Source organism: Pygocentrus nattereri, chromosome 2 (assembly GCF_015220715.1).
Source record: "Pygocentrus nattereri isolate fPygNat1 chromosome 2, fPygNat1.pri, whole genome shotgun sequence".
Classification (NCBI taxonomy): Eukaryota; Metazoa; Chordata; class Actinopteri; order Characiformes; family Serrasalmidae; genus Pygocentrus; species Pygocentrus nattereri.
Window position 1 is genome coordinate 47,936,114 of NC_051212.1, and position 14,343 is coordinate 47,950,456.

Below are 14,343 nucleotides of genomic sequence, written 5' to 3' on the forward strand. Positions count from 1 at the left end.
GGTAGGCTTCTTCTTTCTCCTGTAAAGTTACTATTTTGGAGGTATGAGGTTTTGTTCCAACATGTTCATAATAGTTTTGAAAAAGGATTTTGGCCTAAATCACATTTCTAAAAGCCGTGCATGATGAAGGAATACGGCTTGTATTTGTATTTGTGCAGATTAACTGCGCTCTAAACTGCGCTTAGAGAAAATGTACCACTTTTCTAATGAAGCTTAACTAATAAAACAGAATTTTGATCCGATTCTATTGTTTCTATTGTTGTTTGATGCTTTTATGCAAAAAGACTAATGAAGTGATGATAATGAAGCCAAATGACTTCAGCCAGTTAGAGGAGAACTCCACCAAATATTTAAAGTTTGCCTTATTCAGTGGTCGAGATGTAAGTCCTTTAGAGTGGTTTGTTGCTAAAAGGCTTTAGAGACTCAGATTTCTTTACTGTGGTGGTGATGGGAACCAGGGGACACCATATCTACCACACAAATACAGCCATTTCATTTACTGTCCAGAACCACCAGCTTGAGCCTACATGGGTTTAATGTTGATGATGGTAATAGTGGAATATCTTTAAATTGATTCAGGCCAAAATGTTACCACAAAACCCGGACTGAGTGTTCACAACCGTTTTGTGTAAAAAAACTTTGTGAGGGAGCTTTTAGAGGTGGGTATCTGGTTCCTGTCACCAACACTGTAAACAATTCACGCTCTTTGAGTTTCTTTAGAACAGAGCATTTTCGCACCAAACCACTCTTGAGTATTATATTATTATATAGTAAATTTCGAAAAGGCGGTGGAGTTCCCCTTTAAACGAGGTTGGTCCGCTACGGCAGGTGGCGATGTTCACGTTCAGTAACAAAAAGAGCGCGTTAAAGAAGAAACATTGCTTGTGTTCCAATTGTCGGTAAATTCCTTGCTACACTAGTTAGGGTACACTTCACCGCGGTTCACTACTGCAGCCAGGCCGCATGTCGTCTTCCTTGTGGGCCGCCAGCTAGCGTTAGTCATCTGGGCTACGGTAAACATTACACGAAAACGACAGGCCGCGTTTTATATTCCGCAACAATGGCCTTAAACACTTTTAAAAACGCACAACACCGAAATCGCAGCTTTCGTTTCTGAACCAGTGCGGGTCATTTCGGTAACGCTGAGCCCAAAATTCGGTCAAGTTCACTGGCGCACTAGCTAAACGCCCTAGTTAGAACACACGTGTGTGAATTGGAACGCAGCCACTGGTTTGTTGTCAGAGTGCCGGAGGAGCCTCGGGGTCTCGGCGGCGGAGGCTGGCGGTCAGTGTGTGTCCAAGATAATGGAAGATCAGTTTTGACAGTAAGTCACTCGCTCTTCACACCCCGATACGGTTCTCGTCAGAGCTAAAGTCCGTTTCTTATTCGCCTGATTCGTTATTAATTACTACACTCTTAAAAATGGTTCTTCAAGGGTTTAGTAAAGGGAATGGTTCTGTTTATAGAGTTCAGAACCATTTCATGCTTAAATGGCTATTTGCACGGGGAAGTGGTTCTTCAGTTTGACGGACAATGTGTTGTACATGGTTCTATATAGAACCTTTTACGAAAGCGTATATGCATTTTGGCACTGTATAGAACCTACTGCACATTCCCAATCTCAGTATACAGGGTTTACAGGACTGTCTTTTTAAAAGACTATATATATATATATATATATACACACACACACACACACACACACACACACACACACACACATCCAAATCACTGAATTCAGGTGTTCCAATCACTTCCATGGCCACAGGTGTATAAAGCCGAGCCCCTAGGCCTGCAGACTGCTTCTACAGACATTAGTGAAAGAATGGGTCGCTCTCAGGAGCTCAGTGAATTCCAGCATGGTACCGTGATCAGATGCCACCTGTGCAACAAGTCCAGTCGTGAAATTTCCTCACTACTAAATATTCCACAGTCAACTGTCAGTGGTATTATAACAAAGTGGAAGCGATTGGGAACGACAGCAACTCAGCCACGAAGTGGTCGGCCACGTAAAATGACAGAGCGGGGTCAGCAGATGCTGAGGGGCACAGAGCGCAGAGGTCACCAACTTTCTGCAGAGTCAGTCACTACAGACCTCCAAACTTTATGTGGCCTTCAGATTAACTCAAGAACAGCGTAGAGCGCTTCATGGAATGGGTTTCCATGACCGAGCAGCTGCATCCAAGCCTTACATCACCAAGCGCCGTGCAAAGCGTGGAATGCAGTGGTGTAAAGCGCCACCACTGGACTCTAGAGCTGTGGAGACGAGTTCTCTGGAGTGACGAATCACACTTCTACGTCTGGGAATCTGATGGACGAGTCTGGGTTTGGTGGTTGCCAGGAGAACGGTACTTGTTTGACTGTATTGTGCCAAGTGTAAAGTTTGGTGGAGGGGGGATCATGGTGAGGGGTTGATTTTCAGCAGTTGGGCTCGGCCCCTTAGTTCCAGTGAAAGGAACTCTTAAAGCTCCAGCACCAAGAGATTTTGGACAATTTCATGCTCCCAACTTTGTGGGAACAGTTTAGGGATGGCCCCTTCCTGTTCCAACATGACTGCGCTCCAGTGCACAAATCAAGGTCCATAAAGACGTGGATGAGCGAGTTTGGTGTGGAAGACCTTGACTGGCCTGCGCAGAGTCCTGACCTCAACCCGATAGAACACCTTTGGGATGAATTAGAGTGCAGACTGTGAGCCAGACCTTCTCGTCCAACATCAGTGTCTGACCTCACAAATGTGCTCCTGGAAGAACATCTCAAAAATTCCTGTAAAAACACATCACAAACACATACAGGAATTCTGGAATACTGTGGAATATACTTTAGTAGAAAATGAAATTTTCCTGTAGAATTGTACTCAGTTTCATGTGACTGAGTGAATTGATGTGTAAGACATTTGTGTCTTAAATGTATCTCCTGACCTGATTTCTTCACCTTCATCCCTCACAGTCATGGCCATCTTTGAGAGATTCACTCGACTGAAGTCTGCGTCCAGATTTCTGCAGTACACCACAGCTCTGTGTCCAGCACACTCATGGGCACCTACGAGAGGACCACTGCTGCGGCCAGCAGGGTGGATCCAGCATAGATGTGTCCATGGTGAAAGATCTGAGGCCTCAAGTGCTGCACCCCCTCGGAGGCCTTTTTCTCAGGTGACCCCAGCTGACCTGGACTTCTTCAGACAGCTGCTGCCAGGGAGGGCCATCACGGACCCAGACGTGCTGGAGTCCAGCAATGTCGACTGGCTGAAGTCAGTGAAAGGTGGGTCTGAGTGTGTCTGTGTGACGTTAAAAGAGAACAGGGTTATCTATTAATAATAATATGCTTAGCACTCCTACCAGTATGTACTTAAAACTGCACTATGTCTGTTTTGGGGATTTGGAGACATCTCTGGTGGATTTGTGTAATTGCACATAACATTTAGTACTGTGGATTGTGCTTCGGCCCCCTTCCCCAAGTGGATGAATCTGATGATTGCGAGGATGCTAAAAGAGATCTCAGTCAAAACAGGACCGAAGCGATATATATCAATATAATGTTCATTTTGCATTTGAGGCCTAAACACAGAGCTAAAACCTCTTTTTGAGCCTATGCCTGTGACATCACCATGTAAAACAGTATTGTTTTATGGAAAGTTCCCAATCCGACGACTCTGACTTTAAAATGGTCATTGCAAGCTTTTAGCGCATGCACACCATGATTTAGCGTGTCTTTTTCTATCTTGACTCAGAAATGCTACTTCTTTCAAATATTTATAAAACCGTCTTGCATCTTGAAATCGTTTAAAAAAAAAAAAAAGCCCCTTTCGCACTTAAAAAAGGTTTCTGAGATTGTATGACATACGATTTCCATTTTTATAGATGGGTGTTGGTTGCATTGCTAACAAAATAATAATAGCAGCCATCTGGTGGCCTGAGTTTTGTCTGGTAACTGGTGGGGTATAAGCTTTCATTACTTGTTAGGTAGATTAGCTTCATAGATCCAGTGCAAACTAAATAAAGAGGCCAACTTCCGACACCAAACACGTTTGGACTGGTACACATGCGTTTGGTGTAAGTGGGCAGTTGTGCTGAGCGATCAAAATTCAAAAGTTCTGCATCATTAAATGGTTAAAGATGTAAACAAAGTCATCCGAAAGTCATTGAAATTCTACAGAAAACAGAATTGCTCACAGTGGTGGTGATAGGAACCAGACGTCTGAGGAATTTAATGTCTTTAAAGGCTCAATCACAGAAAGTTATACAGTTGCCTGACGTCCGATATGATGTGAGTTTTTGGACCATGAATGACATTACATAGAAAAACACCCAGGTATAGGTTCACTGGCTATTTTGGATAATAAATAAAAGGCATTTACATGGTTGATGAATACAATGGCTGTGGTGTGGTTGTCTATCACAAATACCTGATTCTTGTCACCTTTGCTTACATCTCAAGGAATGAATTATGCAGGATGAAATAGTTTTTTTTAATTTATGTACAGGTAACAGTGAAGTTCTGTTAAGGCCCAAAACTACAGACGAGGTCTCTCGGATCCTCAGGTATTATTTGCTTTGCTGTTTTTTCCATAAACACTAGCTGTCAGTTGTATTTCAGTTTGGTTGTACTCACTCCAGCTACTGTAACCAGCGGAACCTGGCAGTGAGTCCTCAGGGTGGTAACACCGGGCTGGTAGGAGGCAGCGTTCCTGTGTTTGATGAGATCATCCTGTCCACCGCCCTCATGAACCAGATCCTGACCTTCGACAGCATCTCTGGTATGTCTCTATGTTTATGCTTCACTTTCATCAACGATGCAAATCACCTCCATTTACTTTATATTTTTAACCCAATTTTTTCCCAATTTAGTCGTTCCTGCTTGCTAGATCCTCCTCTACCACATGGTCCTGCCAAGCTAGGAGGGTGAAGGCTAGCATGTGCTTTCTTCAAGTCATGTCAAGCCAGACACCACATCCTTTTAAACATCATTAGCTCATCATGCTTGGTGGAGAATGATAACTGCTTATTCTCTCATCTGAGCTAGCAGATATCTATCTATCTACATTACTCTGAGTGATGGGGGTAGGGGTGAGCATCCTCTCTTGGACAGACGGCTGAGGCATTTGGGGTTCAAACGAGTGCTTAGATAGTTGCACCATGACATTTTAATTAGCAGTCGGGGCTGAAAGCGTAATGCACAATAACAACAGACCTAATGTTGTTTTTAAAAATAAAATTTTTCAGCCAGTGCTATATCTACTGGTAAATATTTGTATGCATTTTGAATACATTATTTTTAATATTTTCAACACTGATTTACATACCATGGCCATAGAAACATGAAGAAAACACTTACTGTGCCTCATTGGCCACTAGCAAATTTACACAAACTTAAAGCTGCACTGTGTAAGACTTGGGGATTTGGAGACCCCTCTGGTGGAAATGTGTAATTGCACGCATTGTACAGAACAACGCTTCCACAAGCAGATGAGACTTGATGATTGCGCAGGTGTTGAAAGCATATTCAACGAGAGCTTGGTCAAAACTTGGTGAAGGACTTTCTTCCAAGGAAGTGAGTGAATTATCTACTACCTTCATCACGTCTTCATCAGTATAATGCTGGTATTGCATTCGAGACCTAAACAACGAGCCAGACCTTCTTTTTGAGCCTGAGCATGTGGCGTTTATACGTAAAGATGTATGACATATTTGGAAAAAGATTTCATTTATTATTCCAGGCGTTACAGGTCGATTCGCAGCACATCACGTTAGCGTTTTTTTGTCTCCTGATGTAGTAATGCTACACCATTCAACAATCTTCGTAGTACTGCTTTAAGAATTTGCATAAACTGAAGAATTCTTTCTTAAAAGTAGCGTAATTCCCAAGAGAACAAACTGGCTTCACTACACTGCCATTCAGACAATCCTTTACACTTCCACTTGTCTCCATTAAAAATGAACCCATGTCAATAACAGTAAACTGAACGCTTGCCAAGCAGTGTAGTTTGGTAGCGTTAGGCTTTAGTTAGCAAAATAACGAGCAAAGGTTACTCTAGGAACACAATACAGTTTGTGAGTATATTGAGTTTTTTTACGATAGGTCTAAGTCTGGCTCAGCCAATCAGATTTTAGAACTGGATTTGTTTTACAATATGAATTGTTCAACAGTGGTGGACGAAGTACACGAATCATGTACTTGAGTTAAAGTAGGTAAAATATCACTCCAGTGAAAAAAGTTCCTCCCTTTAGACCTCCACTTGAGTAAAAGTACTAAAGTATTTGCCTTCAAATGTACTTAAGTATAAAGTAAAAGTACTAAAAGAGTAATTCTGGCTCTGATGTCCTGTTATCATTTTTATATGAACTCATTTCAGGTGAAAGTCCTCCAGCGTCTCTCTTGGTAAACCAGTCTTTTAATAGAACATCATTAATTAGTGATACTGATGTCTATTAAAATGATCAGAAGCACAAAACACTGAAGGTAAACAGTTTCCATCAGGGAGAACCGAGTGGCTCTGAAATCACTTTTTACACACAAGCAAAGTTTCAGTTTCAGATTTATTTACAACTTAGTTCCAAGTTTAAGTTGAATAAAAACTGGCTTTAAACTCAGGATCACAGATGAGCTCCTTTACTATGTTGATCTGTAGGCGTCTGTTCATAAACATAAACCAGCCCAAACTCATTTACTATAAAATGAAATGGTGTTTGTAGAAATTCAGAAAAAAGCCGCGTCAGTCTCGACTGCATATGTGGACATATTTCTATATTGTGCTCTATTTACACAAAGTTAGGTTAGTTCATCATTTATGTTGAACAGACTCTCCCAAAGTTTTACGCTGCTGCGCTGACATTGAACCGTGTGCTGCACTGGGTCGGTATGACCAACAGGTCAAAACAAGCTCAAAACAAAGTGACCGCCGGGCCCTAATTGGTGCTCTGGCTTTGCGCTTCTTTCGTTTTGTTGACGTTTTCGTTTCGTTTTTATACACACAGAAACCAAAAGGAACGACAGATTTCACAAAATATAGCAGAGTAAAAAGTAAGATATTTGACTTTGAAATGTAGTGGAGTGAAAGTAAAAAGTCGCTCAAAATAGAAAAACTTCAGTTTTTCTTTACTGTCTTTACTGTCCACCACTGTCAGTATCCACTATGAAACTGCTATGGAAGATCTAGTGTGACTTACGGTTCTTCAGAGTTTAATGAAAGAGTTCTGTGAAAAATCAAATTCACCCAATTTTCCACTTAACCCAGATACTGTTGATCAGCCAATGCATGCCATTATTGCTAACAATACACTAGAAGTCAAACTCCTCTCAACTTCACATCCAGGTCTTGGTTAATGTTGTGCAGACTTGCCAAAGTGGTTTAGAGCACAGTATGACTTCAGCAATGACAGTGGCCTATAAATATGAACAATACTCCACTGCTATGGGCAACCATTTCAATTTCTGGTATATTTACAAATCAGGACTGATCTTGGATCAGGTTCCTCCATATTTAAGATGGTCATCATCACAAATACTGATTCTAGATCAGCGTACCTACTCCTTAATACAGAACCTGTTGTCTGAGGTGGCTGCCTGCAGTTTTGTTCATTTTTATAGGTCACAGCAAGTCGTACTCAGGCCTAAACCACATCGACAAGTCTGCATGACCTTAATGAAGACCTGGGTGCAGTTGGAGCAGGTTGAAGTTTGGGAAAGTACTTGGGCTATTTGGGTGACTGAACTGTTGCGTTGCCTGTGTGCTTTAATAGGTATTCTGACCTGTCAGGCTGGCTGCGTGTTGGAGAGCCTGTCTCAGTATCTGGAGGAGCAAGACTTCATCATGCCACTGGACCTCGGGGCAAAGGGCAGCTGCCACATCGGGGGGAACGTGTCCACCAACGCAGGTGGCCTTCGGCTTCTGCGCTACGGCTCCCTCAGAGGCACAGTTCTGGGCCTGGAAGTGGTGAGAGATGCAGACAAGACATGACTGAAGTTAACTCAACCCCCACTTAACCTAACCCCAACCCCTTGGTGTGGCAGATAGGGCTGCCCCCACTGCTCTGGCCAAGTGTGCTCACTGCCACCTAGTGTATGTGCGTTCGCTACTGTGTATGTGGGTGTTTCACTGCACAGGCGGCTTACATTCATCCATTACTCAAACACAGTGTGGTGTATGACAGTATGCTTAAAATTCCTTAACATTTCATTGGGAAATTTAGTAATATTAATTAGGCTAATTATAATAATAAACAGTTGATTTCAGCTGTTAGGCTGCTAACTCACCCTGCTTGCTGACACACCATTTTAGCCCCATATCAAACAACCCACCGACACCTGGAGGTTGGGAACCTCTGCCCTGGACCAGAATGTCCATTAATAACACTGCTATGTCCTGTCTCTAGGTGCTGGCTGATGGCAGGGTATTGAACTGTCTGGCTACATTACGTAAGGACAACACTGGCTATGACCTGAAGCAGCTCTTCATCGGTTCTGAGGGAACACTTGGGGTCATCACTGCTGTGTCCATCCTGTGCCCTCGCAAACCAAAATCGGTCAACGTAGCCTTTTTAGGTGCTTTATCCTCTCGATGTCTCACTGAAGCATTCGGTTCTTTGTTGCAAAGGATGCTCCAATATGTATTTTTTAATATATATATTAGGAATTCCAGCATATCTTCGAGAACATTACATGTAATGCCATTCCATGAGATGTTGCAGTACTTCTTGGTTCCTGCAGGGTGCTCCAGCTTCCAGAACCTGTTGGAGACGTTTCAGGCCTGCAGGGGGATGCTGGGAGAAATCCTCTCTGCTTTTGAGTTCCTGGACGCTTCCTGCATGAACCTGCTGGAGAAACATCTCAAGCTCACCAACCCCATCACTGGTACAGGAGTAAAGCGAAAGCTCATGTTACATAATTAATGGGCTTATGATACTATTATGCTTTATACAGTTTTTTTCTCTTTTGTTGCAACGAAACAATAGAAGATGTGTCGCCCCCTGTGCTTCCCATAGTGTATCTGTAGTGTAGTCCGTCATAATTCTGAACATTAAAGAAAATTATAAAGTGCTTTTGTTTTTAAGTAAATTACGTGAAGCCTTTGTTTATTCATAATTCACATTGATAACCAAACTGTGTAACTACTCTACTCTTATCACAAACAGCGCCGAACGTTGATCATTACAGCCACAGCTAGGGCTGAAAGTTTGATCATTTTTATATCAAAATTCGTAATTAGAGCTACAATTTTCTTTAATTATTGCCTAAAGTCTTTAAAAAAACGTGGCTCTTCAAGGTTCTTAAAGATGGTTCTTTCATAAAGACAGTCATTCTACAAAGAATGTGAACACTCAGACCCATTTGCACGTTCTTTGCATGGTGAAATGGTTCTTCAGATTGGAGAATGTGTTGTATGCGGTTCTGTATAGCATCAAAAAGGGTTGGTACTGTTACTTTGTTGCTTGATGTCAAGCTTATAACAACAGAAGAACATTTTGGTCCTACAGAGAACTCTTTTCAAAAAGGTTCTCTATAGAACCATATACATCACATTCTCTGTCAATCTGAAGAACCATTTCACCACACAGAGAACTTTCTATGCATGCAACTGGGTTGCTGAGTCCTACATAGAACCATTGTCTTTATTAAAGGACCCTTGGAGAACCGTCTTTATTATGTGGGTACATTAGCAAAAACATTGTTTTAAGTTTTAAGAGGGGAAACAGAACCTACTTCGTGAACTGCCTGTAGGTGAGTTAGACCAATCAGAGGCAACAACACCTCCATGTGTTATGACATCACAACCACAACTTACTGGCAGTTTGATACACTACGTTCAGGGGTCGCGCCTCAGAATCTCAATTTAAAAAAAAACAAAAAAAAATCAATAGCAATACTTGTCGGAAAAATCTCAGACATTTTCCAGAAATCGTTCAGCCCTAGCTACAGCTGGGTTTTCACACAGGACATAAATGAGAAAAAGTTGTTTACAAATTGAGAAAAAAACCTATGACAACGCTAATTTCTACTAGCTCCTCTATAGGATATCTGATAATATGTTAGCACTAAGCTAACACTGGAGCACATAAACGTTTTGTGGTCATTGTAGATTAAACACCGATATCTGAAACTTGTAAAATACAGCAAACAGCCACTTTATTAGGTACACCCTGCTAGTAAAAGGTTGGACCCCCTTTTGCCTTCAGAACTGCCTTAATTCTTCATGGCAGGCTTTCAACAAGGTGTTGGAAACGTTCCTCAGAGATTCTGGTTGGTTATTTGAGTTCCTGTTGCCTTTCTATCATCTGGAACCAGTCTGCCCATTCTCCTCTGATCTCTCACATCAACAAGGCATTTTCGTCCACACAACTGACCGCTCACTGGATATTTCCTCTTATTTGGACCGTTCTCTGTAAACCCTAGAGATGGTTGTGTGTGAAAATCCCAGTAGATCAGCAGTTTCTGAAATACTCAGACCAGCCCGTCTGGCACCAACAACCACGCCACGTTCAAAGCCCCTTAAATCCCCTTTCTTCCCCGTTCTGATGCTCGGTCTGCACTTCAGCAAGTTGTCTTGACCACCTCTACATGCCTAAATGCATTGATTTGCAGCCATGTGTTTGGCTGATTGGCTATTTGTGTTAACAAGCAATTGGACAGGTGTACCTAATAAAGTGGCCGGTGAGTGTATATCTCATGTTTTATTTGAACATCATGTAACAGATGTTAACATATATTCTACCTTTACCGTTTTGCAGTGAATTCTTCAGTAAAGAGTCCTGGCTGATCTGACGAAACAGCTGTTTAACAATTAATATAGCAAGGAAAACACTAAAATCTATGGTATTTACTGTATTTACATACTTACTGAATTTACCATAATGCAGAATAATGCAAGGAAACCTGGTTACACTTGTATTCAGTCATTGACATATCTAGAACTGTGAAATCGCTCCCACCTATTGTAAATCAAAACTGCTTGATTCCACTGTCTAATTATGTTGGCAGTTAATCTAATGTACAAGACCTTCAGTTTAGCCTCTGGGGTTCCAACCAATGGGGAAGTTTGCTTGGCTGTCTACCAAGATACCACAAAGAAAAAAATTCTGATTAGATAATTTACTGTAGGGCATTTCAAATGACCTCTGTTCCCAAGCCAAAGCGTAACAGTCAAATAAGACTATCACTACAATACTAGAAGCTGATTCAATTAAATAAATACAAGCTGCACTATAGACATGCATTTCTGAGTTCCCAGAGATCAGTAGGCTTGCTCTGAAAGCCTGGAAGGCCCCGAGGGGTCCACATTGCTTATATGTAAGGCTAGACAGCTAAGACTGGACAAATATTCACGCAACTGCCCTTTCGCTTCCTTCCTTGCATCGTTCTACATTATGGTAAATACAGTCTCATTCCTGGTTCTGTACATTTTAGTGTTTTCCTTGCTCTATTATATCAATTTCAGTACAGCAAGGACTTGTTAATCAGCTGTTTAGTCAGATCAGCCAACCAGCTGATACAGGTATTCAGTTTTTACTGTCCAGTCAAAACTAAGATATTGTCACTTTCAATTCCAGACATCTTTCTTCAGTAGCTTTCGAATCGTGAGCAACAAAAAGATTAATGTGTAAGTTATCATTATTAGCAACCAAGACAGAGCATTTATCTGTCCATCTGAAATTGATAGGACACATGTACTTCTGTAGACGTGGTGTAACTGCTCTGAGAGCTAAACGACCGCCTGTATTGCAAGTGGCAATCTTCGGGGTCCAAGCACTGTGCACCTAATGGAGCCAATAGAACACATTGTTTTTTAGAATTACCTTCTTTTATAATACATGTACTCACTTCTGTACACACTGACAGTCTGACCTTGCAACTTTTTATTAACCACTAAAACACCTATAAAACAGTACAGTATTTGAACATGATGTTGTTGAACTCAATGAACTGATAAACCCACATCAATTACCTCTGTATTTCAGTCTCAGAACATAGAAGAATTTCATGTTAAATCACTAAAAAACTGACCTAGGAACACTGCTGCTGGACTCTGCTGAAGGTGGTTCCTGAAATTGCCACCTTTTTCGTTGCTCATGAGTTTTTGCATGTGTGAGGAAAACGAATGGGATTCATAACAGGTTTTGTTTTTCAGAGAGTCCCTTCTACATCGTCATTGAGACGGCTGGATCCAATGCTGCCCACGACGAAGAGAAACTTCACAACTTCTTAGAAAAAGTCATGACGTCGTCGCTGGTTACGGACGGCACGGTTGCGACAGAAGAGGCAAAAATAAAGGTAATGTCTCTAATTCTGAGCTGGTGAGTCAATATTACAGTCCAGTTTGGAAGTTTGGAAGCAACACTAACTTTGTAAAAATAAAAGAAAAGAAACAATGAAGTTGATAAGCTAAAACACCATTCTGTTTTTTTATTAATTAAGCTAAATAAGTATTTATTATTATTATTAATTATTTGTATGTATTTTGTATTAGACTGTGGCGCTTATCGAGATTTCCTTCTGTCCGACTGACTGCAGGCCCTTTGGTCTATGAGGGAGAGGATCACCGAGGCTCTGAGGCACGATGGATACACCTACAAGTACGACATCTCCCTGTCTGTGGAGAAGATCTATGACTTGGTCACTCACATGAGGGAACGTCTGGGAGACAGGGCGCAAAATGTGGTCGGCTATGGACACATCGGTATGATTACTTCTCTATTGCTTTCATGCAGTTCCGTAGATCTAACGTCAGAGAATGTGTAGTGAGGAGAATTGCCACTATATAATGTCTTCTAGGTTTGATGCTAGAAGGTTCTCATGAGCAAGTCCACAATTAATGTGTTCCTATGGAGCTTTTGTGCAAAATGATAATTTAGAGACGCTTCATCACAGACCCCCCCATCACTCAGCGCGATGCCAGTCAGCGTAACAGATCTGGTGGTGGGCACTTTCCTCCAAGCTTGTTCGGCTGTCCAGTGACATCGTGTTGACATCGTCGAGAGGAAGCCTGTGCTAGCCTTTGCCCTGCCAGTAGTGCTGATAGTATCGTGTGACTGGGGGAGTCCTAACTAGTGGGTCGAATTGGAAATGACTAAACGGGGGCAAAATCCCAAAATTCAGCAAAATTTATGCGGAACAGCATAAAATATTTCACTGCCGTTACATTTTTGAGTGCTTTTGAATTCCATTTAGGGAATGTGTAACAGTGTTTGATGAGGTCATTGAGGTCGAACTGCTTCGGTTAGCCACTGAGCTGACCAGCTCACCAACCAGCCACCACTCCATGGAAAACTTTGAAGATCAAATAATGTCAAATATTTTGCAACTTTGGTGTATAGAAAGTCCCGGAAATATTAGGGTATTCCAAATGTTTAGCCCACAGTGTGAACTTTAAATTTTGAAAACGGCCCAATAAACGGCTGTAATAAAACTGGATCCATAACTAGTGAAGACAGGTCACTATTATTATTATTATTATTAACAGAAACCACATACGTAAGTCTTTTTTTTAGATTACTTAAGAACTGTGTGTGATTTGAGGAAAATGTGTGATCATGTAGGCATGCAGTTTGATGAGCTACAGGCTTCCGTTGCTAGTTAGCTACATAAGCCTCATAGCTCCAGTGCCAAACTAAAGAAAGTAAGGTTACTTTACGTGTCCATATTATTTTCTTGCCAAACTGCCATGTTAAAGTCAATGAAACCATCATAACTGGCATCTCTGGCTTCCTTCAGGCGATGGCAACCTTCACTTGAACATCACCTCACCCTCCAAAGACCCGGCCCTACTGGCTGCCATTGAGCCGTACGTGTACGAGTGGACGTCGCAGTACCAGGGCAGCATCAGCGCGGAGCACGGCCTGGGCCTGAAGAAGAGGAACTACATCTACTACAGCAAGACCCCTGAAGCAGTGACCCTCATGGGCAACATCAAGGCCATGCTGGACCCCAAAGGGATTCTAAACCCCTATAAGACGCTGCCGGACGACATTTGCTGAGCCTCTGAGAGCTTTTACAAATGGTTTGAGAAGCGTTTTTCTCACGTTCAATTGTAAACGTTGACGCGTCTGGTTCTCATCCCGATCCTCCACTGGTGCACGATTTGATAAACGTCTCTCTGCTGCTTTAGTGGATGGAATGCAAATGAAGAATTGAAGCACTGCTGACTGCAGAGAGCAGATGTTTTGTAATGATGGACTCCAAATGGCTTTGAATAATTCTGATTGTAAATCATGAAATGTGAGAGAGATGAACTCGCTGGATGTAACATTTCCTATTAAAACCATCCTGACATTATCCCTAATGTAGCACTGCAGTCACAATAAACATCACTTACAGAGCCTGGAGTTCATTATTTCTCCAAATAATCATTTAACA

The 14,343-nt window shown here is 41.8% G+C and overlaps 1 protein-coding gene across 1 annotated transcript; it reads left to right on the top strand.

The window, feature by feature from the left end:
- Positions 1 to 927: 927 nt before the first annotated feature.
- Positions 928 to 14,305, top strand: d2hgdh (D-2-hydroxyglutarate dehydrogenase). Its single transcript, XM_017700280.2, has 10 exons — positions 928 to 1,324; positions 2,947 to 3,258; positions 4,481 to 4,538; positions 4,614 to 4,753; positions 7,737 to 7,930; positions 8,370 to 8,538; positions 8,704 to 8,847; positions 12,119 to 12,261; positions 12,502 to 12,667; positions 13,702 to 14,305. The coding sequence occupies exons 2-10, from the start codon at positions 2,949 to 2,951 to the stop codon at positions 13,962 to 13,964; spliced, it is 1,587 nt and encodes a 528-aa protein (XP_017555769.1). The 5' UTR covers positions 928 to 1,324; positions 2,947 to 2,948; the 3' UTR covers positions 13,965 to 14,305.
- The last annotated feature ends 38 nt before the right edge of the window (positions 14,306 to 14,343 follow it).

Excerpts from the sequence above, each read along its gene's own strand:
- d2hgdh (XM_017700280.2), top strand. The coding sequence starts at position 2,949 with ATGGCCATCTTTGAGAGATTCACTCGACTGAAGTCTGCGTCCAGATTT. Across the intron at positions 4,539-4,613 it reads GAGGTCTCTCGGATCCTCAG|CTACTGTAACCAGCGGAACC; the intron begins GTATTATTTGCT and ends TACTCACTCCAG. Across the intron at positions 8,848-12,118 it reads GCTCACCAACCCCATCACTG|AGAGTCCCTTCTACATCGTC; the intron begins GTACAGGAGTAA and ends TTTGTTTTTCAG.